The sequence below is a fragment of the Clinocottus analis genome, unplaced genomic scaffold (genome assembly GCF_023055335.1).
Source record: "Clinocottus analis isolate CAN_PGR_092001 unplaced genomic scaffold, fCliAna1.0.p SCAF_12, whole genome shotgun sequence".
Lineage (NCBI taxonomy): Eukaryota > Metazoa > Chordata > Actinopteri > Perciformes > Cottidae > Clinocottus > Clinocottus analis.
In genome coordinates, this window is record NW_027175843.1 from 15,984,334 (window position 1) to 16,011,704 (window position 27,371).

General features: G+C 40.2%; 1 protein-coding gene across 11 annotated transcripts in view; it reads left to right on the forward strand.

The window, feature by feature from the left end:
* The first annotated feature begins 4,028 nt into the window (after positions 1–4,028).
* stxbp5l (syntaxin binding protein 5L) overlaps positions 4,029–27,371 on the forward strand; it is a 114,706-nt gene continuing 91,363 nt past the window's right edge. For all 11 annotated transcript variants that reach the window (XM_068572076.1, XM_068572077.1, XM_068572080.1 and 8 more), the window contains exons 1-2: positions 4,029–4,729; positions 22,437–22,534. In XM_068572076.1, coding sequence (XP_068428177.1) covers positions 4,562–4,729; positions 22,437–22,534 — 266 coding nt within the window. In that variant the 5' untranslated portion in view covers positions 4,029–4,561. The remainder of the gene's footprint in view (positions 4,730–22,436; positions 22,535–27,371) is intronic.

The window sequence follows — 27,371 nt, forward strand, 5'->3', positions numbered from 1 at the left end:
CGTTCCGGTGCAGCTTTTGAAAGATTATGTGATTGCCTCACACGTAGTGCAATGTGTTTGAATAAAAACACTCTGTATAGGCACACACTCTTTGACTTTACCTTAGTGCGTCATGGGCCCAAAGGGTTCTAGGCAGTCCTGACTGTTTGTCATTTACAATCACCTAAGAGCATGGCCCTAATCAATAGTCATCAACTGTACTTTGCCATGGTGTGTGTGTGTGTGTGTGTGTGTGTGTGTGTGTGTGTGTGTGTGTGTGTGTGTGTGTGTGTGTGTGTGTGTGTTTTCACTGAATACTTCTGAAACTGTTTTGACAGACTTTTAATTACATATGTTCTTAAAAATGAATCAGCCACCGCAAATCATCTCTGAGATGAAACCGTCTGAGTGCAGGTCCTGTATTCCTGGGATACAGAGGTCACTTGTGAAATCATTGTTCAAACCTGCCCTTCTTTCTCAATCAGTAGTGAGTTATAATTATCATAATAGCCTTTAGAACGTCCTAAAATTGTGTTTGATTGCCACACATTTTGTTGCGAACAAGGAGCAATATTGGAGACATTTTATAACTGAGAAAAACATGTCTGGCATTTTGAAGTAATTGCAGAGACCACAACAGCAACCTTGAGTAACACTCATCATATCCTTTCCTAAATATTCCTCTCTTCTTTTTTCTTTTTTACGTCTGTTCTATTTTGTTTTGTTTTTCCTCTGTGAAAGCCACAAATTATCTCTGGCCATGAAATATCTAGCAGCCTAATTACCATGTACCATCCAAAACAAAGCTTATTGTGGGTGCATGCTGAACACAATATCAAGCTCACTTTCTGCATTTGTGTCCGTCCCACATCGCTTGAGGTGTTGTAGACAGTGCACAAACATGGCACACACACACACTCACACAAAAAAAACAATACTTCTTTGTGTTTCTTCAAAGAAAAACATGGAGCCCCAATGTGCTTAAAAATGTGAAGGTAATCCAACTGGCTCTGTTTGAGCAGAAAATTATATTCACCCCCGACCACCCTGTGTACTTGCTGAGCCATATATGTCCAAGTGGCACTGCAAAGGAAATATTTTAATGGGTGATATTGATGCATGTCATATGCTATCAAAAGCCTCTTATTATGAGCACTGGTAAGTAGAGATGAGTATTAGTACTTGATACCTTTTAAGGTGTCCGCCAAAATAATCCAGTTACAAGTCGTTTTGAAACTTCTCAAGCTAAACAAAACCTGCAGTTGATTCGTATTGTTCCCAGATTTAGAAGAAGAAAAAAACTTTGATACATCGGACGCCACATTAATATAATAAAAGACAATGTCTTTGATTACCCTGACGACGACAATATTATAAACTCTGGGCAGAGGAGCTTCTCCTCATCATCCAAGTCTTTCTTTTTTTTTAAAGCCATATTGGGTTGTGTTGGGCAAAAATTTAAAAAAAAAGAAAATACCACCTGCCAATCCATTTAAAAACCTACCTGTCCAAATGCAGCAGTATTTGAAAGGGTTTGGACGGCAAAAAAAGGTAACAAATGAAAAAGAGGAAGAAGTGCAGAGACTCAACACTTGAATGGACCTCAAAATCAGTTTGCTTCTTGTGCTTGTGACATCTGCAGAGTGTGCGGTCTTGCCAGCACTCTGGACAGCATTAGTGACACAAACCACAAAGTGATGTCTTTTTGTCTACTTATCTCAAATTGGAGAATGGGACAGACCGACAATGTGTGCGGCGCTCTGACTCCGTAACATCAAGTATCACCAGAGGGCAGAAGCTGGTGATGTAAGTGCTTGTGCAATATCACCCATCCTAAACATTCAAATGGAGTCATTATGGTTTATGATTTTTTGGTTTGTTTTCCATGGACTACAATTGTTCTTTCATTGTATTTTTTTTTTCATTTTGTTTTGTTAGATTCTGACAGTCATCCGCCATCAAGTGTTGGCTTTTATATTTTTAAATGTCATTTTTATCTGTATTGCAGCCTCCAGGCACTGGCTCTGCATGGGAAGTCTTTGTGTTGGTAGATGCAGGGATCTCAGACTTGAGTGGGTTGCAATCAAAAATGTGAGAAATTGTTAAATTCACATTGTCTTTTACGACAGCCATGTTTGTTTAGGTTGGAATTCCTGACCTCGATCTTGGCTGCCAAAAACATGCAATGAAATGCTCGAGGACATAACTTTCATTTGGATGGGAGCACGCATCAAGCTTACATTTAACGTCATGTAGGCAATCTTCATTATGTTCAGAAATGAACCAATGGCTGCCGAGAAGAAAGAAAAGCAATCGAAACACTTACGGTAGGCTTTGGAAAACGGTTTGTGGTAATGTAAAGTATTTTCTTGGTGGTTGTTGGACTAAAAATGCCAAACCAATGTTTTAGTCCATTAAGTCTTCAAGGTTTTGTTTGATGTCTTTGTACATATTAACATATTACATGGTGGAGGGAGATATATTAGTCTCACAGCCTGAGGAAAGAAGCTGCCCGTAAGTCTGGTGGTATGGCAGCCGATAATAACACTTGCCAGTTGGCAGCAGAGTGCTTCACTTTACAGGCACCTCTTGTCCCCAATATCACTGATGCTCTGTGAAGAGGTACCAGTGATTTTTTTTGGGCAATGTTAGTCACCCGCTGTAGACCCCTCCTGTTCTGGGCCGAGCACTTCCCATACTAGTTTGTCCTGTTTCCAGTCCGGATGCTTTATTACTCCTTTTTAAGTTTCCTTGAGAATTACAGCCGTATATGAGCTCATTTTTTCACCTGGATAGAGATTTGTGATGTCCATGTCAGCTTGTTTGTGATACCGATCCCAGGAACTTAAAACTGTCCACCTGCTCCACCTCAGTAGCCTTGATGTAGACATGAGTATGTGTGTCTTCCACTCCTTGGTTTAAATGACGTTGAGCAGTTGATTGTTCTTGGAGCACCACTCTGCTCTGGGTGTATTAGTGTATGTATTTAGTAAGCAGCTGGAGAATACAATCTGTGGGGATTTATGGGACTTTAGCCTTAAACTAACCTAAATATCTCAGTGTCCTTTTAACTAACAGGGACTAAAGTAAGTTCAGTGCATTTTAGCACCTAAAACGAGCAGTTCATATTGTTGATGTTTGTTTTGTAGAAAGAGACTATTCCATTGTAATTGGAGAAAAATGCTAAAAATATAAAACATTTGCATGTGAGGTTTTTTCACATGCAAATGTAGCATTAGCTTTTAGAAGGTTCAAAGCTTTGTTAATTGTTAATCTATAAATATAAGTTATAAACACAATGATGTGGGTTCATTTTCTTGTTTTTGAATAAAGAAATCACTCAGATGTTTTGCTGGGATATCAATGCATGGACATTATCTCACTTCACAGGTCCTGTTGATGGAGAGTACTGAGAAAACTGGCACAAAATGAACAGCTGCAAATGGACGTAGTTAACACAAACCACGAGAGAGAGAGAGAGAGAGAGAGAGAGAGAGAGAGAGAGAGAGAGAGAGAGAGAGAGAGAGAGAGAGAGAGAGAGAGAGAGGCGGGGCTGGCTTGTCATGGTTTTTCAGCACCGCGGACAGCTCCCCTCTCCTGTCTCTGAACTGGAGAGAAGCGTCGCTGAAACACAACTAGATGGATAGGAAAAAAAAAAACCCGACACGAAACCATCCATAGATTAACCTTCACTTCACACCGTCATTGCACTGAGTCTTCTTTTTGTCTCTTCTTCTTCTTCTTCTTCTTCTTCTTCTTCTTCTTCTTCTTCTTCTTCTTCTTCTTCTTCTTCTCCTACTTTTTTTTTTCGCCCAATTGGTTGAGTTGTCTCGTTTTTTTTTCTCGGCCCGACTCTGAAGTCCATCTGCGTTTAACTGCATTGCCTCTGCGTCTTCTGTCTGTTTCCGTCCTTCTCTTCCTTTTACTGGCAACCACGACGCTGTAAAAGTGCTTTTTGGAGGAGGGGTGGGTGGCGGATAAGGGGAGGAGGAGGAAGAGGAGGAGGAGGAGGAGGGGGCGTGGAGCGACTCGACCAGCTCGAAGTTCTTTTGATCTGTCCACTTGTGTCTGATCCTCGTAAACGTCGCTGCTCGGCTCCCTGGTTATGTTATGTTGAGCTGCGGGATTTCTCTCCAAGTCTCGGGAGTGGACGTTACTTTAGGATGCAGAGGGAAGATGAAGTTGAGTAGTTTCTGCTCCGTCAGTGCATGCTCAGATATGAGATAGGCGACCTGCATCTGCAACGTTTGCCAGTAATCCTCAGATCCGAGTAGCTCAGGCGAATACATTTTTTTTTTGTGGACAACAGCAAGAGAACAAGATGAGGTGCCTTTATTACTTTTTAAATTGCACGTAATAGAGAGAACCCGAGTGGGTATTTTACCTGCTGTTGCTGTTGTTGCTGCTGCTGCTGCTGCTGCTGCTGCTGCTGCTGCTGCGGGGAAGCGACGTTGTATTTCTGCGGCTTACCCAAACGAGTTAGGAATTTGCATCAGAAGAGAGACCGTGAACTCTGGGAAAACAAAGAAAACAGCGCGGTCTTCTTTCTCCCCGCGCCTTATACACAGAAGCACGGTAGAAAATGAAGAAGTTTCGGAAGGTATTGGACGGCTTAACCACCTCCTCTCCGGGAGGGACTATCGGATCCCCATCGTGCGGCAGCGCGGCCGGGACTCCCACATCGGCGCCAACTCCCAAGGAAATCGACATCCAGGAGACGCTGGTGTCGGAAAACTTTCAGCTGTGTAAGGTGGGTAGAAACATAGCTTTGTCTGTTTTAGGCCACCAAACCGCCGACTAACGACCGAGGTCCACATGTAGTGGACTAAAACCATGCAACACTTTGGATTCTGGCTTCCCCAAATTCTGATTCACATGTGTGATGGTCGCGAACAAAAGGACGTCTGGCACCGATGTAGGCATTAATGAAGTGGAGAGAGGTCGTAAAAGTTGAATCTGGAATGAGTTCATCTGCTGCCAGATTTGGTGGCCTGCTGTTCTGTTTTTGTTGACAGTTCAGCACCACGGGCAGCTCCTCGTATCCAATTCGGCTGAGAATAGAGGCAATTTTAGACAAAACAGCAGAGAAAGAACGAGAGAATGGGTGAAGAGTTGGCTTTTCTTAGCTTTAGTGGCTTCTTGTTTGAGCCCCTTAACGGCCAATATGTACTCATTGTTCATCTACATACGGCTTATCCCCCGCGGACACGTGTACACGGCAGGCAGAAGATGACAAGTGTGTGCAGTTGTATGTACACTCCAGCTGCTACCAGTATGTGCTGTATAGCTGGAGTGCATGCGCGCCGCCACCATCAGCATGTAGCCTGCACACTTATGGTATAAACAAACCAAAGGCAGTCGATGGATAGTTGCATCAGCGAGCAGGCATCGAATGGTGTAGGAGCGATGACATAACTGGTGTCCCTCCCTTGCATAAAAAAAAAGTGCACAGCAAGCCAGCGGAGGGACCTGCAGTGGATGTCCTAGCTGATGTGCTTTTCACGGAGGGGGGAGAATGAGGGAGTGATGGTTGGTGGTGGTGGTGGTGGTGGTAAGGGAGGGGGGGGGGGTATTTATAGCCACCACTGCCGCCCATTGCAGCCCTTTTTCTGGATGAATTTTAGAGCTGACTGCAGTGATTATTTCTCACCCTTAAAGAAACATCGTAGATTTTGGGTACATACAACTGTGAATAATTCATTGAGAACGCAGAAGAAACTGGGTTGTTTATGAAGCAATATTATTTTTGGGCAGACTGACACTAGTGGAGGGAGGGGAGTTCTTAATTTTTTGTTTATGGAGCTTCTGGAAGGACTAGGAGGAGGGAGGTTGATTCACAAGCTGAAAAGGGATGCTGCAGAGCACCCTTGGCAGGCAGGCAGGCAGGCAGGCAGACAGGGAGGAGAAAGTGCTGGAAAAGAACAGCATGATTCTCCGGTCCCATGCAGGAAGCTGCTCCTCCTTCAGTGAGTGCCTCAATACATGATTGTTTTTCTAAAGACACAGTTAACAGAGACCCTAAAAATAATATCAGTGTACAAATATGCCCTCCATTACGACATTTCTTCGTAGGGTTTTAATTTGAGTCTGTGCAGCAGGTGCTGGTTGTCTGCATTGATGTGTGTGTGTGTGTGTGTGTGTGTGTGTGTGTGTGTGTGTGTGTGTGTGTGTGTGTGTGAGAAAGGGAGTGAGAGACAGCCACAGAGGGAGAGGGAGGGAAGAGGCTGTATAGCTGCGCCTGCATGTTATGTCTGTCAGTTTATTTTCCTGGTGCAAACAGGGTTCAATAGGACAAAGATATTATATGTGTTCTTGAGGCTTTGTATTGCCACTATGTCCATCACATTATCTATTATTCTTTGCTAAAAATATATGTTTGGGGCTCTAAAATCTGTGACAACCTTGTGCTTGACAATAACGCTCACCTATGCTTTTAAGATAAAAAAAAACTACAGAACACTATCTTAAAGTAAACATGGAATAAAATCAGTATTTTGATGGATCCGTGGAAATTTGTCAGTCTTAATATGGTCTTTCTCACCATTAACTTTCTGAAGGTTTGCCGAGCAGAATGGGGTATGTAGACACACACACACACACGCACACACAAACTATATAATGTCTCCTGAGACTTTTCCCTCATTCATTATTGAATGAAAAATGTAAACTAGTTAGTTTCCAGTCATGTTTAAAGGTCATATATGGCAATGTCGAATTGTTGGATATGACCAAATCTGGTCAGTAGTCAACAATAAACAATAACAGGAAATGCATTTTTCTTTTGATTTCATATGAACACAGAAGAGACTAAATCAATGCGATCACCTCCATTTTCCATTTCCAAGTATTGCCCCAACTATTTCTGGATTGGATCTTCACTTTTCTAAGGGGGTATAAATCTGTGAGCTTTGCAGTGTGTGTGGGAGGCTTCGGCATGTTGGCTAACTTCTCAAAGTTAGTCATGACTCCTGTCCTCACTGTGCGGTGTGGGAAGATGCAACAACTCATTTTGTTTGGATTCCACAGTATTTGATGTGGTTGTAGTGAACAGTGCTGTAGTGTAGCACACAGTAGCAGAGGTGCTGAAACAAGGTTACTGAAGGAGTAAAGGTGGGAAACAGGAGACACCCAGGTGGCTGAAAGTATTGGTACATTTCAGTTTACAGCAAAATGAATTCATTTTGTGTTAGAGAGAAAGTGGTAGAAACAGACTGAAAAGAGAAGAAGAGAGACTGAACTGAATTGCACGGTTTTTCTGTGTCTGTTACTTTTGTGACCAAACACTAGCTTTCTCGCTAACCTCATTATTTATGTCAGGGTTAATGTAAATTTGTGTGAAAACAAAGAAAAGGTATTATTGCAGTCAGCGTTCTCCCATGGCATTATGATGTAATGGAGCTAAAGAGGAGGAAAGAAAGAAAGCCAGGAGGCTAAATGATGGTTGAGACCAAGCAGAGTCTATGTATTTCCTGGTTTGCATTTCTCAAAACACCCCTACAGCTTTTAGGCTTATATGGAATAAAGACAGCCCTTTTCAGTTAGGTTTCATTGACAAACAACTTGCCAATTCATGTTTTTAGTTCTTTTAAACCTCCAAAACAGAAGTGGTTCCAACACAAAACTCTTCCGGCATTGATGTCCCAAAAAAAGCAAAACGTGAATCGGTTATCTACACTTAAAAACTAGAATACAAACAGCACTTTCTCTCTACATAAAATTACAGTACAGCTACCCAAACAAGTGGAGCCCAAAAAAACAGGAAAATGCCCTGACTCAAAAATAGTCGAGCTAAACTGCAGAGTTGCCACAATGTTGTGAATTATGTTGAGCTTGTGTGACTGCAGATTGTGTTAGTAAAACTTGCAGACACAAAGTGTGCTTCAACAAGGTTTCTGGAGACAAAAATAAAACCTACAGTATGCAGCAGGTATGGAGTTGAAAATACTGACGGAGGTCAGAGCGTATGACCAGATAGGAAGGCCACAAAAGTGCAAATAAAGACTCAGAACAAAGGTTGCATCCACAAAGTTGTCTTGGAAAACATGTCAAGCCTTGGACTGAGATGGACTAATTCACTGAATGCTATTTTGGGTTGTCTTACTGAGTGACCAACCACTGGAAAGTATTGCACAATCCTGATCTCTGGTGCCATATTCTGATAACAGGATCAGGATTTGGCATAAACAGCTTAAATCTTGGATCCGTTCTGTCTTGTGGCTAATTAATGCTAATCGTTATGGTAATTGGTGATTGGAGTTGCATCTTAATAGCATATTTCTAATCTTCCTACCAGTGTCAAGATACATGTCAAGATATACACACATTCATACCTTGATGGCAGAGGCTGCAAGGTTGTCATCTGACAATCGGGCACTAAATGAATGTGCGTTCACCTCCTGGTAGCACCGTCTTCGGGAGGCATTTTGGATCTCAGTATCAAGGACACTTGGACTGGAAGTGCATGAAATTAATACCCCAATTTTCCATTCATGGAAAACCTGCACCACCTCTAAGCCCCAGTTCTTTCTTTCTTGTCACTCATAGCCTTCTAGTTCACTCATTTTCATTCAGGTATTTCTGTTCAATCTTTTCACCGCAATGTCCTCCTGTGGCAAAGACTAATTAGGGATGTATTAACAAGAGCATATGATTATACTGCCCTCAAAATGTACCTAAAAAAACAATAAACAGTATAATTTGATTTTCAACTATTTTTTAAGGGTTTCAAAATAAATACTGATATGCTTAAAGCGGTTATAATTATTAATTTTGTTTATCAGCAACTTGCATGTGAAAGGTGTCACTTATGAGTAGCAACCTACTCTGCAATTTATTTTAGCTTTTCTTTTTCAAGGCTCAAAGTTTACTGATTTCTTTCTTTCAGGCAGCTATTTTTATCAAAAAAAGCCAACATTGTGCACTACCTGCTCAACAGCAACTGTCAGACAGATGTACAACTACCTGGTGAACACTATGAAGCATTTGCTAAAGAGCCACACATTGCCCCAATGGATTTGGTGGAGACCAAAACAGAGCTCACCTATAGTGAATATTGGGATTACATTAATCAAGTGGACATAAACACAACTCTAAATGAATGTGTGTTTCTTATCTGCTCGATTTTTAAAGGCAACGTTTAGCTAAGAAGCTTATATAAACTTGAAACAGTGAAGTCAATGTTGTGCTCACAGGTTGTTGTTGTTGAGTGGGCAACATAACAACACATGAAATAGTGTGCCCTACAAACCGTTCAATAACAAAATAAAAAAAGAGCCACCACGCAATCACCTCTATGACACAGTGTCAACAAAATATTTCCAATACATGCTTCGCAAATATAATAAGGCTATTGCACTGAAATACAAAAACAGCCTGTGTATCTGGAAAAAAAGAAGTTTTTCACAGTTGGAAAACCATTTGAGTGCTTTACGCTATTCATTTCCAGCATCTGTCATAGTGTCATTTGCATTCTAGGAAGTCTTAACCTCATTTTCCTTTATTCATTTTGCATGAGCCTTACTTTTTCTTTTTACCCCATCACCTCTCTAAAGTGGAGTAGCGACTATAGAATTTGAATCAATGAAAAGCGCTAGCTTCCATATTCAATACGTTCTAGTTGTTGCAGTGAAAAACATGGTCCTAATCGCCTTAAGAGACATTTTGGAATATACTCTTCGTCACAGATAATTGTAAGCGGATGTGAAGAAATATGATTTGTAAATGTTGCCTTAGGCTGACAGAGAAGCACATACTTAATGCATCTTTGATTTGTGGCTTACACGGAAGTAGTAGAAACTATGCCAGCCTCCTCCAACAATTTACTGTATGACTGTATCTTTGTAGCATTGTGATCAAGTGTACTACTGTTACAAGCCCACTCTCAACCTTGCTAAAGTATTGAAGCTACAAAAGCTCTTAACTTGTTTCTACAGAAAAAAAAACATTTTTTAGATACAAAGTCAAAGGCAACAGAACATAGTGCATGAGTGTTACGGTATTTTAGGAGAAAAATGGTCTTCAGTGTCGAAGTCAAACACTTTGTACGCTCAAACACCCTGAAGAGGGGTTTGTGCTGCTATAACAATCAGATCACATGACTTTCACCTCTGCTTCTTTGAATGAATAATCCTTGTTTCCATGACCATAGGATCACTTATCAGAAAAAAAAACATTAAAGATGTAGTTTTACTGGTGGTCTCAAGACTCTGCAGCTGCAGCTCATGTCTGAACTCAGTTCAGACATATACATGTGTATATATATATATATATGTGTGTGTGTGTGTGTGTGTGTGTGTGTGTGTGTGTGTGTGTGTGTATACACACATGTATATTTAGATGTATTGTAGCTTGTTAGAAAGAGAGCACTACTGAGACATCTTGACCCCACTCAAATTTCTAATCTCCTTTTAAATGGTTAATCTCAAAAGGGGATTCTTGATTACCCATATCACTAGAACGCTCACACTTCAAATGAGATTTTATTAAAGAAAGGAAGAAGAAAAACAATAGGCTATTAGGATAATCAGAATGATTCAGAACAACTCATTTTACAGAAGAATTTCAATGCTTTGTTCCACATTTTGCAGCCTTTCAGGAACACAAATGGACATTTTAATAAGACTAATGGCCCGAAAGATGCGTGCTAATTTATATTCTTTTGTCTCTAAGAATCCGGTTAATTTTTTCTACAAGGATTTGAGCTATTATTGCAGTGTGTATGTTGGCAATGTCAATCGGTTGGTAGTCCGCCAGACTGAAATAGCTCAACAACCTTTTAATAACTTGTCATATAAGTTTGGTACAGACATTCATGTTCCCCAGAAAATAACTTCCACTTGCTTTAGTTTGTCCCTAAATCAGAGCCTACCTCTTCCTTTATTTATTGGATTGCCACCAAATGTGTGCTGACCTTCACAATTATGTGACCAAATAGTTGCACAATTTCTGTGCATTACCCTCTACTGTACCTCGTGTCTGGCACTAACTAGCAAATCCTAGCACGGTAAACAAAGATGGTGAATATGGTCCAGCAGCATGTTAGCGATGTCATTCAGCTCAAACCACCACTGTGCAAAAGTAGTACCCATTGACTGTATTTAAGAAGTTGCTATAGTCACGTCATCCATTTGTAGACTACAGATTTTGAAGTCTCAAAGGTTGTCATTTTGACTGTTGCCACTTGGAACCAGAACTGTTTGTTTTTTCATATTCTATTGTACGTTTTTATATTTCTATTTTCCATTATGTTTTGTACTATTGCACCGCGTTTATTGATTTGACCGTCTCTGACTTTGATTCTGACTCTGATTCTGACTCTGAATCTGACTCTGAATCTGACTCTGACTCTCATTCCATTCAATGGTAGCTTGTTAGATAGCTTCTTTGTCTCGTTATAATAATCTATTTTTTACACAATTGAATGTATTTGTTTGTAGGAGGAACTAATTTGCTATCTACATGATGAGTTATTTCCACCAACACTTTCAGCACTCCTCATATACAGTATGTATTCAGTCTATTGATCCTGGAGGCTTGTTATTCCCTGTGCTGATAATTCACATATTTGCTCCTCAGTATCAAACAATGGTTGTGAGTAAATGCTGAAATAATCTGGAGTATGTTAAACCATTAGCAGAATGATTTGAGCGTATTTGTACAGTTGGCCCAGTGTAAACACTGCGCTGAAGAATACATAATGTTGTCAACCTCATGGTTTAAGCCCAGAGGTTCGGGGTGTGCCATCGCCCCATCTCTTTCCTGACTGTATGATACGACTTGTAAAGATTACAACACCTCACTCCCTCAAAAGCGACCCCACGAGATCTCATGGGTGTGATGACTCAGTGGGTTGACTTCCAGCTAGTCTCACATTACCATGTGTCAACTCCCTGACAGAATCCACAGTGTGGGATCAATTAAGGGGGAGTTGATGTCAGGCTGACAAGAGAAGATGCTGAAAGAGCAAACGGAGTGGAAAGATGTTCAGTAAACTGTATAAAGTGAGACACAGAATAAAGGGTTTCTGAGAAGTACAGTGTGTGTCTATTTGTGTGTGTGTGTGTGTGTGTGTGTGTGTGTGTGTGTGTGTGTGTGTGTGTGTGTGTGTGTGTGTGTGTGTGTGTGTGTGTGTGTGTGTGTGTTGAGTATGCAATATCCATTTTTTTTTGTTGGTGCTTGAGAATCCATCTGTCTGAGTCAGTATTTTATACCTTTCTATTTTGCGAACTTTTGGCTATGTGAGAAAAAAAACGTTATTAAAGTGAAATCCTGGTTATCGACGTGTTCAAAAGAGAAGCAGTAGAGCCAGCTGAGACAGAATCTGTATGCTGTGATAGTGCTGTAAAAACATAACAAAACCACAGGAACATGACACACAAACACGGTCAATTTTCTGTCTGCGACATTGTGTGTTTAAGAAAGAGACATAGCTCTTTGGTTTTGTGTGGGCTTTCAGACGGCTTTGTCCATTCTGTCTAGGTGACAGCAGACTGCCTGCCTCACCTCATGCTGTGCAAATATAATGGAGTGAGCTTTTCAAACAGCCCTTCATTCCATTTAATTGGATATCACCTAACTCTCATTAAGTCTGTTTTCCTCTGTTTTCCGCAGTGACGATTAATCAATCACTGCTGTTATTCTTCTTTTGTCTGATACGTGGCAAAAATTATTGTATTCCTTAAAAAAAAAAAGTTTAATAATTTTCTTATCCTTACCAGTCAAGTTATGACCATAGATGTTATGAAGGAAAACCACCCTATAGCAACGATCAGGGCCCAACCCTTTTCTGTAAGACCCCATTCACAAGGGAATCTTTGTTTGTTTTTCATATCATCGTTGTGTTTCAGTGGCTGCATCAATGTTCTGGGGAGGAAAGGAGGTTGTTGAAGTCAGTCATCTAAATCCACTGTTTTATGATTCATCTGTACAGAATATATGTTGTGACCAACCATATAGATGTTATGACAAATCATAACATTCAACAAATGCTTAAAATGACAGATGTTCTGCAAGTAATCTCCATGAGTAAAACACCATATTCAGTTGTGCATGCATCCTTTAACTTGTCCATCATGTGGCTACTTGGAGAGAAACATCTATTAACCACAACATTTCACACACTTACTTCCAAACAGTTGGAACTGCAGTGCTGCAATGCTTTAACCCAACATAGTTTCTCCCCTGCCTCTCTGAGTAGTTAGTGGATTCTATGCTCTTAAGTGCTACTCTCAAGCGCTTGACAAACCTCATCTACTTGATGTCTCTCTAGAAGTATCTAAAAGGTGTATGCAGAAGCCTTAGTTGAAGGGTTTTGTTCTCGTTGTCGTTCTATAATAGAACCGTGATTTGTTACAGAATTATAGGTTATTGTCCGAAATTGTCCGGTTATAGGTTATAATTATAGGTTATTGTCCGAAAATTCTGGTGAAAAGTTCAGACAAGTTTCCTGACAACAGGGTATGCAATATTAGAGTAAGAAAGAGACTCAAGGATGAAACCATTTGGTAAAACTAGTGTGTAAGCTAATCACTCAAGCTAACCACATTAGCTTAAAAAAATCCGCCTTGCAAGAATGTGGGTTCTTCACGTTGCTCATGAGGGGGCAGTGACATGTCACATTACAATGTCGTGGGCAGGAACACGTGACCATTTTGTTTATGAAGTCTAAGGCATGATTCGTGTGCATGTCTGGTTTGATTGATACGCCTGCTGTTGTAGTTAAGAGGCCACACGTACCGTACATCCTCACATGGCTGTTTTCTGACCCCACGTCTGCATGACAGCTCAACGTGGAGCCTCAGCGTACAATCACAACAATCACCTCTCCCACACCCTCCAAACAGAGAAAAGTGCTATGCACTTGCGAAATAAAAATGATGTGTTTGGCTGTTAAGCCCACGTTTTCATTTGAAGAGACACATGCTTAACATTCAGTACACTTGACCCTTGAAGGGTTTGCATTTACCGCTGCCAGATAAAAACAATTACAAGACCGTATGGTGCACCTACCTGCAGTATTTATATATATATATATATATATATATATATATATATATATATATATATATATATATATATATATATATATATATATATATATATATATGTGTGTGTGGTTATGTAATTATAATCATCCCGCTAAAAGGAAGGAAAAAAACACACAAAAGCTGCACATACATATACACATACATACGAGTGTCTTGCCCCCACTCCCCCTGACTACACACTGTGTAGTCTGCAACTGTCATACAAATGAGCCCACTACAGTCAGCAGGGAGGTAGGCTCATTCATTCGTTTTCATACTTCAGAGCCCTAACACTGCATTCTCACCCTGTTCACATTCATGTACTGATCTGTGTGTGCAGAAAGCGCATAGAAGAAGTGCTTATAAGACCTGCATCAGCCTCAGTGATGAATGGAAGTCCTCTATTTGCACATTCTGCCATGTTAGTTCTCGGTGCTTTTCAAACTAGTGGGCAAACAGGTAATTTTTTTTACTTCCTGTGTCTGAGAAAAAGCTTTAAAACTGCTTTAATTAATATTTTCATGTCAGATGACTATTGCTTTCATTTATATAATGAACCAAGAGATAATTATCACCTGACACTCCACTCATCCCGTTTCCGTTCACAGCTTTCGTCAGCGTTGATTTCAGCGGCAATTTTTTTTAAACCTCTGACAAAACCCACTGAACATTACCTGCCAAGCATCAAACAGAAAACGTTTGTGACTAGTTTTTCGACATAGCAGAGAGCAGCTTATTCCCCGAAGGGGATAGAGACCAAAACAGAGCTACAAGGACAGACTATATTGGAGATTACCAGAAACACATAGCCATGCCAATGTTTGCTCCTTGTCAGTCAGTTGTTTAAACAACTCATTATTTTCTAATGTGTATAATCAACTTATTAATAGTTAAAACATAAAAAAATCATGCAGATCTCCCAGTAGCTGTCAAAATGCCAAAATGCTTAAATCTGATTAACAGCAGTCATTTGATATCTAAATTGTGTATTGGATCTGTTTTAATGTAATTCCAGTAACTATATTTAAAGTTTGCAGGCTCCCTGATAAAACATCGTCAAAACACTGGTGTTGTCCTTAGGAGGCTTCAGAGGGCACTTTTATTTTCTATTTTCATTTTGCTCTTACAGGTCCGGACATTGCAAACTCGGTGGTAAATTTGCAAAAAAATAAGAAAATTGCACTTCACCCTGAGGTAGACTATCTAAACAACAAATTATAGAAAATTGGTTATAAAATACAGGCAAGATTGTATCTGATAATAAATGAACAGTATCCTGCTGCGTTGTGTAACTACTGTGTGTTTCAACTCGTTTCACATATTCAGAAACCCCTGATCTCCCCTTCCACTCCTCCCCCAAACGTCTTCTCTCTTACCCACGTTCTGGTTTGCCTCTTCTGTTTTTTTGGGCCGCTCCATAGATCAAAGGAATTTATAAAGCAACCTCAAAATATCTCTCTTCAGACACTGGTGAGGGAAGCCTCGTGTATCTCTATTTGTGTGATGGGCGCTCTGACTTTGTAACGTCTCTATAAATTGGAGTGTGTGTGACGGGAATACTCTGCACCATGTCTCTCATCCTGATGTGTAGCCTGAGGGGACAGATGCTATAACATCTGGGTGATGCAAAGACACAATTTGTATGCACACAGGCAACAATAATCACAAACAAAGTCACCTTAATACATGTGCTGTAATATTATATTATATATTTTACATGCAGTTCATGGATAATATTATCTTACAAAACAGATGGTGTCTATAGAAGGTGTGTTTAGCCTGAACATACTATGTTTATAGAGGAGGAAGATGCAAACTTAGCTCCATGCTCTCTCCTTGGTCCCCAGTTAAGAGTGCCATTTATATCATATGTGTCTAATTTTTAATGCAATATAACTATTTGTGCATTTCTATCTAATTAAACTTTAATGAGAGGCTGTAATTCCCATGTTTGTTGTGCTACTTGTGAACTTGTAAAAAAAACAACAACATTGAAGCACAAAAAAATATATTCCAAGTATACCATTCAATTGCTTATTGAAAGCCGTTACGTACAACATAGTGTGGGTGTGGGCTTAGTTTAACACCTGCTCCAACATCACTTACTGTGTGGTGTGTGGTAAGTGCAGGGTGCTTCAACCAATAGACAGTTTTCTATACTCTTTGTGATTCAGGTATGAATTGCCCTGGTGGATTTACATACAGTATTGTCAAGGCGACGCTGAAACATTCCCATTTGATCACCAGTCACATGTGGGCCGTATGCTATTTATCAAGACTTATCTTTAGTGACACATATAGGTCTATAAACTCAAACTCAATATCTTAACGTCAGTTCAATCTTGTCCATTTGTCCAGGTTCGTCTTCAATCTTATTATAATTTTAAAATAGAAAACTGATATATTCCGGATTGCTGAACATTGATTTTACAAAAATGTTAAATATGTTTATATTGAGATTAAATTGGGATTCTTCAATAAAGATTATGGATCAAGGATCAAAAAGTAAGATGGACACCATTCATTTAGGCCATGAATCTTATGTGAAATAATATATATATATATATATATATATATATATATATATATATATATATATATATATATATATATATATATATATACATATATATATATATATATATATATATGTATATATATATATATATGTATATATATATATATATATATATATATATATATATATATATATATATATATATATATATATATATATATATATATATTGTGATCACACAGAGAGGATTTGCTACATCAACAGAATAGCATTTTTTTCATAGTCACGGATTTGAGAAAGCATCTTGTCTTATTACATAAAAATGCACACCAAGCTGACATGGTAATCATCTGCCGTATTAAATCTGCCTTATATTAAATCTTCACATCTGTGCAATTAATTCAGCCAGAATTTGAGACCCAATGTTTCTCCATGTATGTTACTTCTGCAAAAAATATGGCTGAGTCTTTTTCTCATTCATTTTTAGACTGCACTCATTCCAGCGCAGCCTCTTATCTCTTGATTGATGGAGGAGACTCAAGGTATCGATCCATATTACATAAAGCATGATGTAATTTTTTAATGAAGAGTCGAACAACAACGAAGCTGAAAACTTGATAAAAACGTTTTGTCTTATGGGCAAACATCACATTCCCAAGGGCATACTTCTGTGTATGTGCGCGCGCGTAGGGGTAATAAGGCTCGCGCGTGAACCCCGCAAAACCCGTCTGAAAACGCCGAAAGCGCAGAAGGAGATGCAGGCATATTAAGACCCATATCGGTAATTAACTGACCACTGTTAGTTATATTTGGTGCCACTGAGGTGAAAAGAAAGTGTCTCTCAACGCCTTCACTAACAGATGTGGTCTTATTATTCAAATTAGCTAGTTAAATGTCTGTTAGCAGCCGAGAGCTAGCTAGTGTCAAAGTTAGCTTAAAAGCTAGTGTCAAATTTAGCGTAAAAACCCGTTTAACTTGCGTTCATGTGTTCTGAATTGCTGGCAGTCAGATGTGTGAAGCTAACGTTAGCTTTACACTACCAATGGCATGTTAAAAAGAGCGCACATAAACACAGCTGTTGTTGATTACAAAAACTCTATTTCGTTTTACATATTCATTAAATGTCCACTGTCTCTCTGACCACCTCACTGTAATTGACCCGTGTGCCTTTTCTTGATTAGGGATAGGTACGTTTAGTGTGGCAGTGTGCTTGTTGTATTTTCTTCCGTATTTGTCAAGCAACTACATTTAACTTGCAGCTAAGACTATGGCTTCCCATTTACAGTTAGGTAACCATACATGTCTCTCAGTTTCCATTTCCTGCCACATGCATGCTGCTCTCACTATGCATTATTCACCACTAGTAGTGGTCCCTGCTGCTTCAAACTGCACGTCACAAGGGCCCCCCTCTCCATCCATGCCTATATTTATTCATGCCTTGTTTCGTAATTTAGTTGTTGTGTAGATGAATGTTTCCATGCACCATCAAGGTCAAGCTGCAGAGTCTGATCAGTGCATCACTTCTGTTTCGCAACTCAACAGCATCTACTGGGGTCCTGTGGTGTGCTGTACTGACTCAATCTGAAAAGCTACAAAAATGGAGTGCAGGATAAGGATTTTTTTTTTTGCACTGGTCAAATACAGACACAGCTCTCAGAAAAGACAGATAGACTACAACCAAGTGGTGTTGGCTGTAGATCCTCACAATCATTGTTAATTAATTCGACCTAATACAATGGTAACACTGACCACGTTAGTCTTTTTTTTACTTGCAAAAGTCTGGCCTAACATATATTAGTCTTTGCTAATAAGTAACATGAGGAACAATACAATGTAAAAAAACAGATTCGTTAGTCTTAGTTTAGCTATTATTTTTCACATTTATACACTTACACTTTGCACACGGAATTGACCACCCTGTTAAGAGCTGGTACTCAATACCATATGGAAACAGTAAATGTGAATTATTCTATGATGATTAATAAACTGCATCACAAGCGTTGGAAAAGTATGAGCTTTTGTACCCTAAATATTGTTGATAATTACTATAATTTAATGAAATTCTAATATATTTTCATATTTCACTGTGTCGATCCATGCTTGGAGATAAAGCCGCTCAATGCACAATTTGCAGGCAGTGGGAGACATGTTTGCTGGTTGCTATTTATAGAACTAGGGGTCTAGACCAGCTCTGCAGTAGAGAGAGAGAGAGGGAGAGAGGGAGAGAGAGAGAGAGAGAGAGAGAGAGAGAGAGAGAGAGAGAGGTGGTATCAGTCTTTGGTGGGTGGGGTTGGCAGTGTGGGGTTATCTGATTAAACACAAGGGGTGTGTGCGGTGCATAAAGGCTGTGTATGTGTGGAGGGGGAGAGCAACACAGAGAGAGAGAGAGAGAGAGAAAAAAAGAGAGAGAGAGAGAAAGAAAAGGGGAGGAGGTGGATGGGGAGCGGAGTTGATGTAATGCAACCTCTGGCAGCCATAACGCAGGGCCTTAGCTGCAGGTCAACAGTTGCTGCACGGCTAACCCGTTTGTCGGCTACATCTTCACTACTTCAACAGTGTTAGTAAAGATTAATTATTTTCCCATGTTGATCATTATTAGATACCTCCTATTTTAATTTTGAGAGAGAGAGAGAGAGAGGGAGAGAGGGAGAGAGAGAGAGGGAGAGAGAGAGAGAGAGAGAGAGAAAGAGAGAGAGAGAGAGAGAGAGAGAGAGAGAGAGAATGAACGAACAAATACACACACTGAAAGATGGAGAAAATGGCTTTGGCTTTGAAATATATATGAGCAGCTCTGAGATTCACCAGAGTAAATGTGTTTCTCATTCACTTCGTGTCTCTCTTGTAAGTATATGGGAGAGAGGGAGTGGAAGGGGGGGGGGGGGGAGGGGTTCCTCTGTATCCCAGCAACAGTGTACAAGAGTTTGGCTGGAGAACCTGAAGTAGACTGGTGGCAAGACCTTAAGGATGAATGGGTGATTATGTGTGTCTGACCTAAATGTGTGTTTCTCCGCGACGATTATGTGTATGTCTATGAGCGACTAATGAAGCATTTTTTTGTGTAATTTTTAAATGAACATTGTTCGTATCACCTGCAGCTCTCTTTATTGTTTGTGGCTCAACTATTTATTGACTGATAACTCAGATAAACACATAACCTTCGTCTTTGTCCTTTTCAATAAGTGGGGGTGATGGTAAAGGCAAGTAATTCTTAACGATAGAGTGAAGACGAGTGTCACTGCCCCTCCTGCAAACTTGATCCAACATACTTCTTGCATCAAGTCCCACGCAAACGTTCTCGTTCATCTTTCTAAATCCGTATTGACCGACAGTTCATTCATTATCACCGACAGTTTTAAGCTTGGGGAGAGGTTATATCTGTCCTTTTGTGTTTGCGTGAGTCCATGCATTTGTTACTTAGTGAGTGTGAGCCTCTGTGTTTGTCTGCGGCTAATCTCACATTCTGCTGCAGCAAACTGCATAATATTTTAGGTGCCCAGCCATGGCTGCGTGCTAAAGGACCTGACGTGGTCGAGGCACCTCACAGACTGTCTCAAAACATCTTGTTGGTACTGCTGTCGGCTGCCTGCTCACTCCTCTGTCACCAGTCTTAAATAGCGCACGAGCTGCTATTATAGCCTTCTATTCTGTAGAAACTGGGGCACACTGTTATTGTTTTAGATAGTGCATTTAGATAACAGCTAACAGCCCATGGAAATACTGGTGCACACTCTGCTGTCCCTTGTCGCCACTCAGCTGCTGTTAAGCAGGCAGACAGCTTGGTGATTTTTGGACTGTTTTGTGACAGAAGTGTGTTTTGGCACGACATCGAGATCGTTGCTTTGAATGAAGTCTTTTACTTATGACGAGTCTGTACAGCCCTGGTTGTATTCAATTAATTACACAGTACAGCAGTGGTCATAGCAGAACCATCCAGTGAAGATCTGTACTCTTTGGGGTGCAACTTTCTTGTTATTTATGTGCTTATTCTAAAAGTCAGATTCAATTGACGGCATGGTGCTATTACTGTTTGTTATTGGGGTGCGACTGCGGCTCAGTGGTAGAGCAGGGTCGTCTTTCAATCAGAAGATTGGCAGTTCGATCCTCGGCTCCTCTAGTCCATGTCAATGTGTCCTTGGGCAAGACACCTAACCCCAAATTGCTCCTGATGGCTGTTCCCGCGGTGTATGAATGATTATATAGTCTTGAAGGGCCCCTGCCTTCAGGATGTTCATTGAATGAATGACGACATATTTTGTTGAAGCACTTTGAGTGGTCGGAAGACAAAAAAAGCCCAATACAAGTACAGTAATTTACTCTTTTCTGTTTTATATGCAAGACATTCATCGGCTTATATGTCGTGGAACCCCGCTGTGCATGTATTAGCCGAGTGACTGATATACATTTGAAGGTCAGGTACTCTTACAGTAATTGGTATGCTACAGCTGTGCCCCTGCTAATTATGTGAATTTATAATGTCACACACCATCCTAATGCACTTGTATGTTTGCATTATAGTCTAAATAATGATAATGAACATGTAGCCTAAACTTACACACAAAAGCTCTTACTTACGGTCTATGAATGGGAAATACCTGCAAAGCCTGCACACATATAGCACAATCTGCACAGTGGTTGCAACTCAGTGTGTCTCTGTGTTGTTTTTCCTTTTCCTCCGTGAAGTCTGATCACCGCTAAGTGTTTTATAACCATTTAATTCATGCACAGGCTCTCATGTTATCTTTCCACATTCATCCTCTCCAGTATTAATGAGAGCACAAAACCCTTGTTACAACAATCCAGGCAGCCAAACAAAGGTGTTTGTGATGGTGATGAGGTGGGGGATTCTGGCAACAATAGGTGTTATGTTATTAACAAATAAGCAACTGATGACTTCATTGTGGGTTCAGAACAGGAGATTTATTATTGACCAATTTATTTTCATCTTCCAGATGAAATATTGTGCCTTTTCAAATATTCATTTATGATGGTTATAAGCCTTCTCTTACGTTACAGGTAGTCATCAGTTCTTTAAGGATCATTAAACTATAATCTGATAAATATACTGTTTTATTCTTATCTGTAGCATTATTAAAGTGCTAAAAACAGTAATTTTTCCTACTGCTTTAAAAAAAAAAAAAAATATCCTGTAACATTTCCCTTCATTGCTGGTGAGCCATGTCTTCACATCACTCCAGATCAGATTACTGTAGTTGAGGCACTGCTGGGAAATTTAACATGACTAATGGCAGACAGCCGCAGCGCATACAATGCATTCCAGAGTGTTGTTTTGCCTCGTCAGGAGTTGGCATATGCTGAGTCTAGTTTACTCTCTGTCCAGATGCAATATTAACAGGAGCTGTGGTTTCTTTACTAATTACACAATGTGTAGTCTCCGGGTTTTACCCAAAGAAGTATGTTAACATTTGGATGCATCGTTCATTTGTTCTGTATGAATTAGTGTGCAAACGATGTGCAAATACAGGTAATAGTAGCTATGTGTGTATCACAATATATATGGATGCATTTGTTGTTCAAAATGTTGTCTGATTGTCACAACAATCAGGCAATCTGACAGGAACATGTGTTTTATCCTTTTAAAGTCTCACATCAAAGTGGTCAGTTCCAAAAACTAGACAAAATGTTTGATGACAATGTTTATGACATTAGTTTTCTTTAACCATTTCATAAAAACATAATTAAATTTCAGATGCTACCGTCAAGTTATTTTTTTTTTCTGCAGAATGAAAGGTCACAGTTTGAGAAAAAGGACAGTTAGCTTTTTGAAATGACAAAGCTTCAACTGAATTCACCACACAGTGGACTATCATGGAGTCAGACAAAAGTATTCAACTACCCTAGATTGTAAGATGTTTTTCTATTTTAACTAACATATTGTTTTGTTTCTTTCCTTGCAGACTGTACGTCATGGCTTTCCTTACCAGCCCACTTCTTTGGCCTATGACCCTGTGCAGAAGATCCTGGCCATTGGCTGCAGAACAGGCGGCATACGGATGTATCCTTTAACTTTCATCAGCTCTCTTCCTCCCTTACTCTTGTCTGGAGACAAACAAGACAACTTTACATGCATAAATACATATTTATAGTAAATACATTACACTATTATTGTTAATTTTTATAAAACAAACGCAGTCTATCACAGTAAACATTAAATGCTGGCTATAGATTGCTCTAAGCTCTGGTTAGCTGCTAACTACACATAGCGTTTTTTAAAATCTGTTGACGGTTGGAGCTCACAAATCTAACATTATCCAAATGCAACACCAGTTCTGACTTGCTGGCAGTCGCTTTTCGCACAGATGTTGGCTCATCTCTGCGACTATCTCTGCTGCCGGCTAAGCGGTGGAATAACACCTTTCATACAGAACAGCGAAGCGGAATAATGGCACTACAGTCCCGTCCTGAACGGGCTGTGTGAAAGACGCTTAAGTTCTATTTACTCCTACACAAACCTGTGGCACTGCTGTAGTGCGTCACCATGAAGGGACCTTCCTTCCTCCCCCCATCTCCTCTAAATCTCATCCCTCTTTCAGCCATGTCATTTCTTGTTGCTCAGCTGTCATGTTACAGACTCAAAATGTCCATCCAACAGCCCATCCCCCGGGTCACTCGGTCACAGGGATGGGAGAGGACATGTGGGTGCAACCCAGGTAGGAGATTACACCCTCATAAATACCCAGAGTTCCCACTAGGCCTTTAGGGAAGCAAGCAATTATTGATGCTGGAGCAGCCACACTGCTGATCCTGCTTGGGTAATAGATGGACAGACAGAGGGACAATCTGCTGAAGGAAACAGAGAAAAACACGAGACAGTGACAGAGGAAGATGTGACATTGTTTGAATATTTGAAAGAGAGGGAAATAAATGGAGAACAGGAGGCTCTCGAATGAATACTGGACTGTGAAGCAAGGCTTCAATTTCAGTTGGATGGAAGCCCTTGAGTGACTTAGCGTTTGTATTGACATGCTGCACACACCTTCATCTGCTCCCATGTGGCCTGTCGCTGACTCTCTCCTCTTGCTTTCTCAATCGCATGCTCTCACACACATTTCTCTATTGAGCCGTTTCTCATTCTGCCTCGCCCTCCATCGCTTTCTGTCTGGAGGACCTACCCACCCGCCTTATTTCTGCTTATTTATTCAATTCACCCTTCCTCTGTCCTTCACAGCAGTCTGAGTGTTGCTTCTTTTCATCCCAGGCCTTTAAATGTCTACCTGCCATCTTCTGTCATGATATCTTTTTGTTTCTTTCCTCTGATGCGTTTCCCCTCTCCGTGTTCGTTCCTTTGTAGCTGCACAGTTGTAGTCATTGCAAGAATTTCTCATGCTCCATTTGTACTTCTTAAATAGTACGATAGTAAGTCCTGCGTTTTGCTTTTATTACGCATAAACACTATGATAGTGTTGCACACACATAACCAACCAGGGATATTTGACCATTTCACAAGATTTTAATTTTTCTCACCCAGTCTCTCCAGGGTGGAGCAGCATGCAAAAGAGACAATTTCAAACTCGCACCCTGTCTCTTTCTCTTCTATTTGTCGGCTGTGACTGACTCAATACTATAGACAGACCCTGCCTTTTAGTGAAGCAACCAGTCTTTATTTGTCAGAAATGTGTATTTTGTTCCTGTCAAGAAAACGGTTTGATCTCCCGTGTAAACATTCAAATGACACTATTGATCGACTGCTGTTCTGTGGGATCTCTGTAGAATAGGCCTTTTTCCGTGTGTGGTTTGTCGGCACGCATGTGTCTCTGAGTGCTGTGCCTGCGTGTGTATGTACGGTGTCCGTGATTGAGTGCGATCGATATATCTTAGTTTCCACGACAAGTGTGGTTGTTTTGTCAGAAAAAACACTTAATGAACGGTTAATAATCTGGATACTGGCCCCAGTTGAGGTCCTGTGATTTATCGAGTGAAATTATCTAGACACAACTTATCTACCCCATAAGAGCTATACGAGTTTGGAGTAATTGGGTTTTGATGCTGATGTAGAGTATTGGGCAATTATGGGTGCCATTTATTGTATTATTGTTTTATTGCTATTATATTTGTTGATGGGGATTTTCTGGCTTTAAGCGGGCAATAGTGGGTATTGCTCTTACTAGCTCTACTGCAACACCGCTATGTCTTTTTTCTTTTTTGACATCTTTGCAATGAGATCGCTGTGTATTTACACTATTCTACAAAAGCCAGCAGGGTGACGGAGCCCAAATTGTGTCTATCCAGCGCTCAGCGCTGCATGTTTACTGTTATTTTCTGGTCACCGACAGTTGAGACTTTGGGGGAAAAAGCTGTGCTCGTCACTGTCACTTTTTACTCAACGATCCCAGCACGGTGGAAGACAGGCAGGACCAATGTCACAAAACACAACTGTCACATCCTGCCTGTAGTGCAAGCACTGAACAACAACAACAAGGAGAAGGAGAAGGAGAAATGAATACACACAGACCAGTAGGTTTGTCTCCCTACGTGCTTCAGCCCTCCCTTCATCAAGACTAGAGCAGTACCTTGTGCTGACATTTTCACTTCTGTCGGTATTCTGTATCATAGCAACCAGGTGCAACCAAAGCGTTAAAATTCACTGCAATAGCCCTCGCTGTAAACAGTGGCCTCACCTTATATTTCTTCATCAAAATTAATTTGTTTTTATACAAACATCTGGTTGTTTCGGACATCACATCACATACTATTTGAAGCATATTTAAGAAGCAGCAATGTACATTGTTTTAAATTTAATAAATCAGGTTTTTTATTGAGAAATGTATTCATTTACACAGTTCTTGCACTTGTATTTCCAATAAGAAACCTCAATTTGCCTTTGAAATCTACTTCCTATTTGTTGAAAATGCATATGTTTATTCAAGTTTCTTTAATGATAGAATCAACCAGTCAATTTAATTCTCATCCAAAGCTTTCAAAGTGAGAGGATGTGGAGTTGACTGAGCTTAGTGTTGTCTGAAGCAAGACTTTAGTACTCAAAGGACATTACAAGACATGTGCTCAATATGATAACATTGTGTACATCATAAGTTTGAGAAAGACTCAGGCCTTTAATATTTTATATTAGTCATTCATAGAAATACTGTTGTTACAGTCCGTTGTGAAGTGGTTTGTTTTGAACAGCATTGTTAGTGCCTGCACTGTGTCAAACTGTCAGTGGGACTGGTCCTGCTCTGGTGAATGGTGCATAGTGACGATGTCATCAGGGTTGGCGCAGTGGGTTGGCAATGAGGCTCTCTGCAGTGGGCTCCTAGGACACTCCTCCCTCTGCCTGGGGCGAGATTACCAAAAATATGCTGAGATTTGGTTTATTGAGAGCAGATTGTAAGAAAGAAAGAGAGCACGAAAGTGTATGCATGATTGTCTGTGTGTTCAATGTGTTTCTTTCTCTCTTTCTGTGCCTAAACATTGGCTGCTTGCTGAGTGTGCATTCATGTGTCCTGTCTACCTGTGTCAATATTGTTTACACAAATGTATACGTGTGTGTGTGTGTGTGTGTTTGTGTGTGTGTGTGTGTGTGTTTGTTATTGTTGTTGGTTTGTGTGTCGGTGCAGTGAAAGAGGATGCACTTTCAATAAAGGGTTCAGGTAATAGAATTGCTAGAGTCTGATAGACAGTCAGTTCTCATAACACTCAATCTGATCAGAGAAATGGAGAACAAAAATATGGTGTGAGACGGAGAGCAATTGAAAAGAGTGAGAGTGAGGGAGAAAAAGGACAGATAGAGGCGTTGTATTGATATCAACAGCTTGTTTATTAATAAAAAACTGACAGTTCAAATTGATCCATGTGTCACTGAAACAGCAAATCAAAACAGCCACATTTCGTTGAGACACTACTAGGTCTTTAGGGTGTTACATTAGACTGCAATACATTTAGCTTGTGCACACCTGATAAACTATCTACAAAGTCTAAACATTACGGAAACATCATACTTTGAGCTGTTTGTAAATATCTTTGATATTGATTCGTAATATCAATAGATGTGAAATTGGCACTGAAAATGTCAATAGACTTGACTGAAGCTAATGTTGCATGTCGTCCTCTATCAACTCAAGGTTCTGTCAAGACTTTCCTCTGCCACACCTTTGTTGACAGTGCTGAGTAATCGAGATAAGTTAGTCAGCATTGACAACAGTCCTCTGCTTATGAGAGGACGACTGCAGCGTTACTTGTGAGGACAAATTCTCTCATCGGCAGCCACATGTTGTTCAATGACTAGCAGCAAGCAATTAGTAAACCTAATTTGAACAATAGAACATGTGTGGACAATGGGAGGAGGTCACTGTGTGTAAACACACAGCTACAGTCCAGTATTAATCACACAGTTGCACAAACAGCTTTGCAGTGACTGTTAGATGAACGATACCATCAGATAGTTTGCAATTGAGCATTCATCGTTATCACAGTGTGTCGCTGGCTTTGCTGACTGTGTTAGCAGGCGGCAAACATAATGACTATTTTGCAATCAATAGCTCCGCTTCCACAGGAAGTGGCCAGTGTCATAATCAGATGCTATCCAGATCAAGACTGTTGGGCGTATTTGCACACTCCATTGATCTATTTACATAACTATGCTTTCACCACTGGTAGCACAAACTCTATTTCCAAACTTCAGCTCACATCCACGTTTCCATGAATATGAGCACACACAATCACAAAAAAACATAAGTCCTGCCTTTTTCACTTAGTCTTGATTGAATTACACCTAATAGGATTTGCAGCCCTCTATTTGTAAACGAGAGTAACGGCAGTTTTCACTGGTGCCAAAGGTGAGCAAGCAAAAGTGCTGAAAGACTGAAAAGGGATGAAGCAGCAATAGTAAGCTG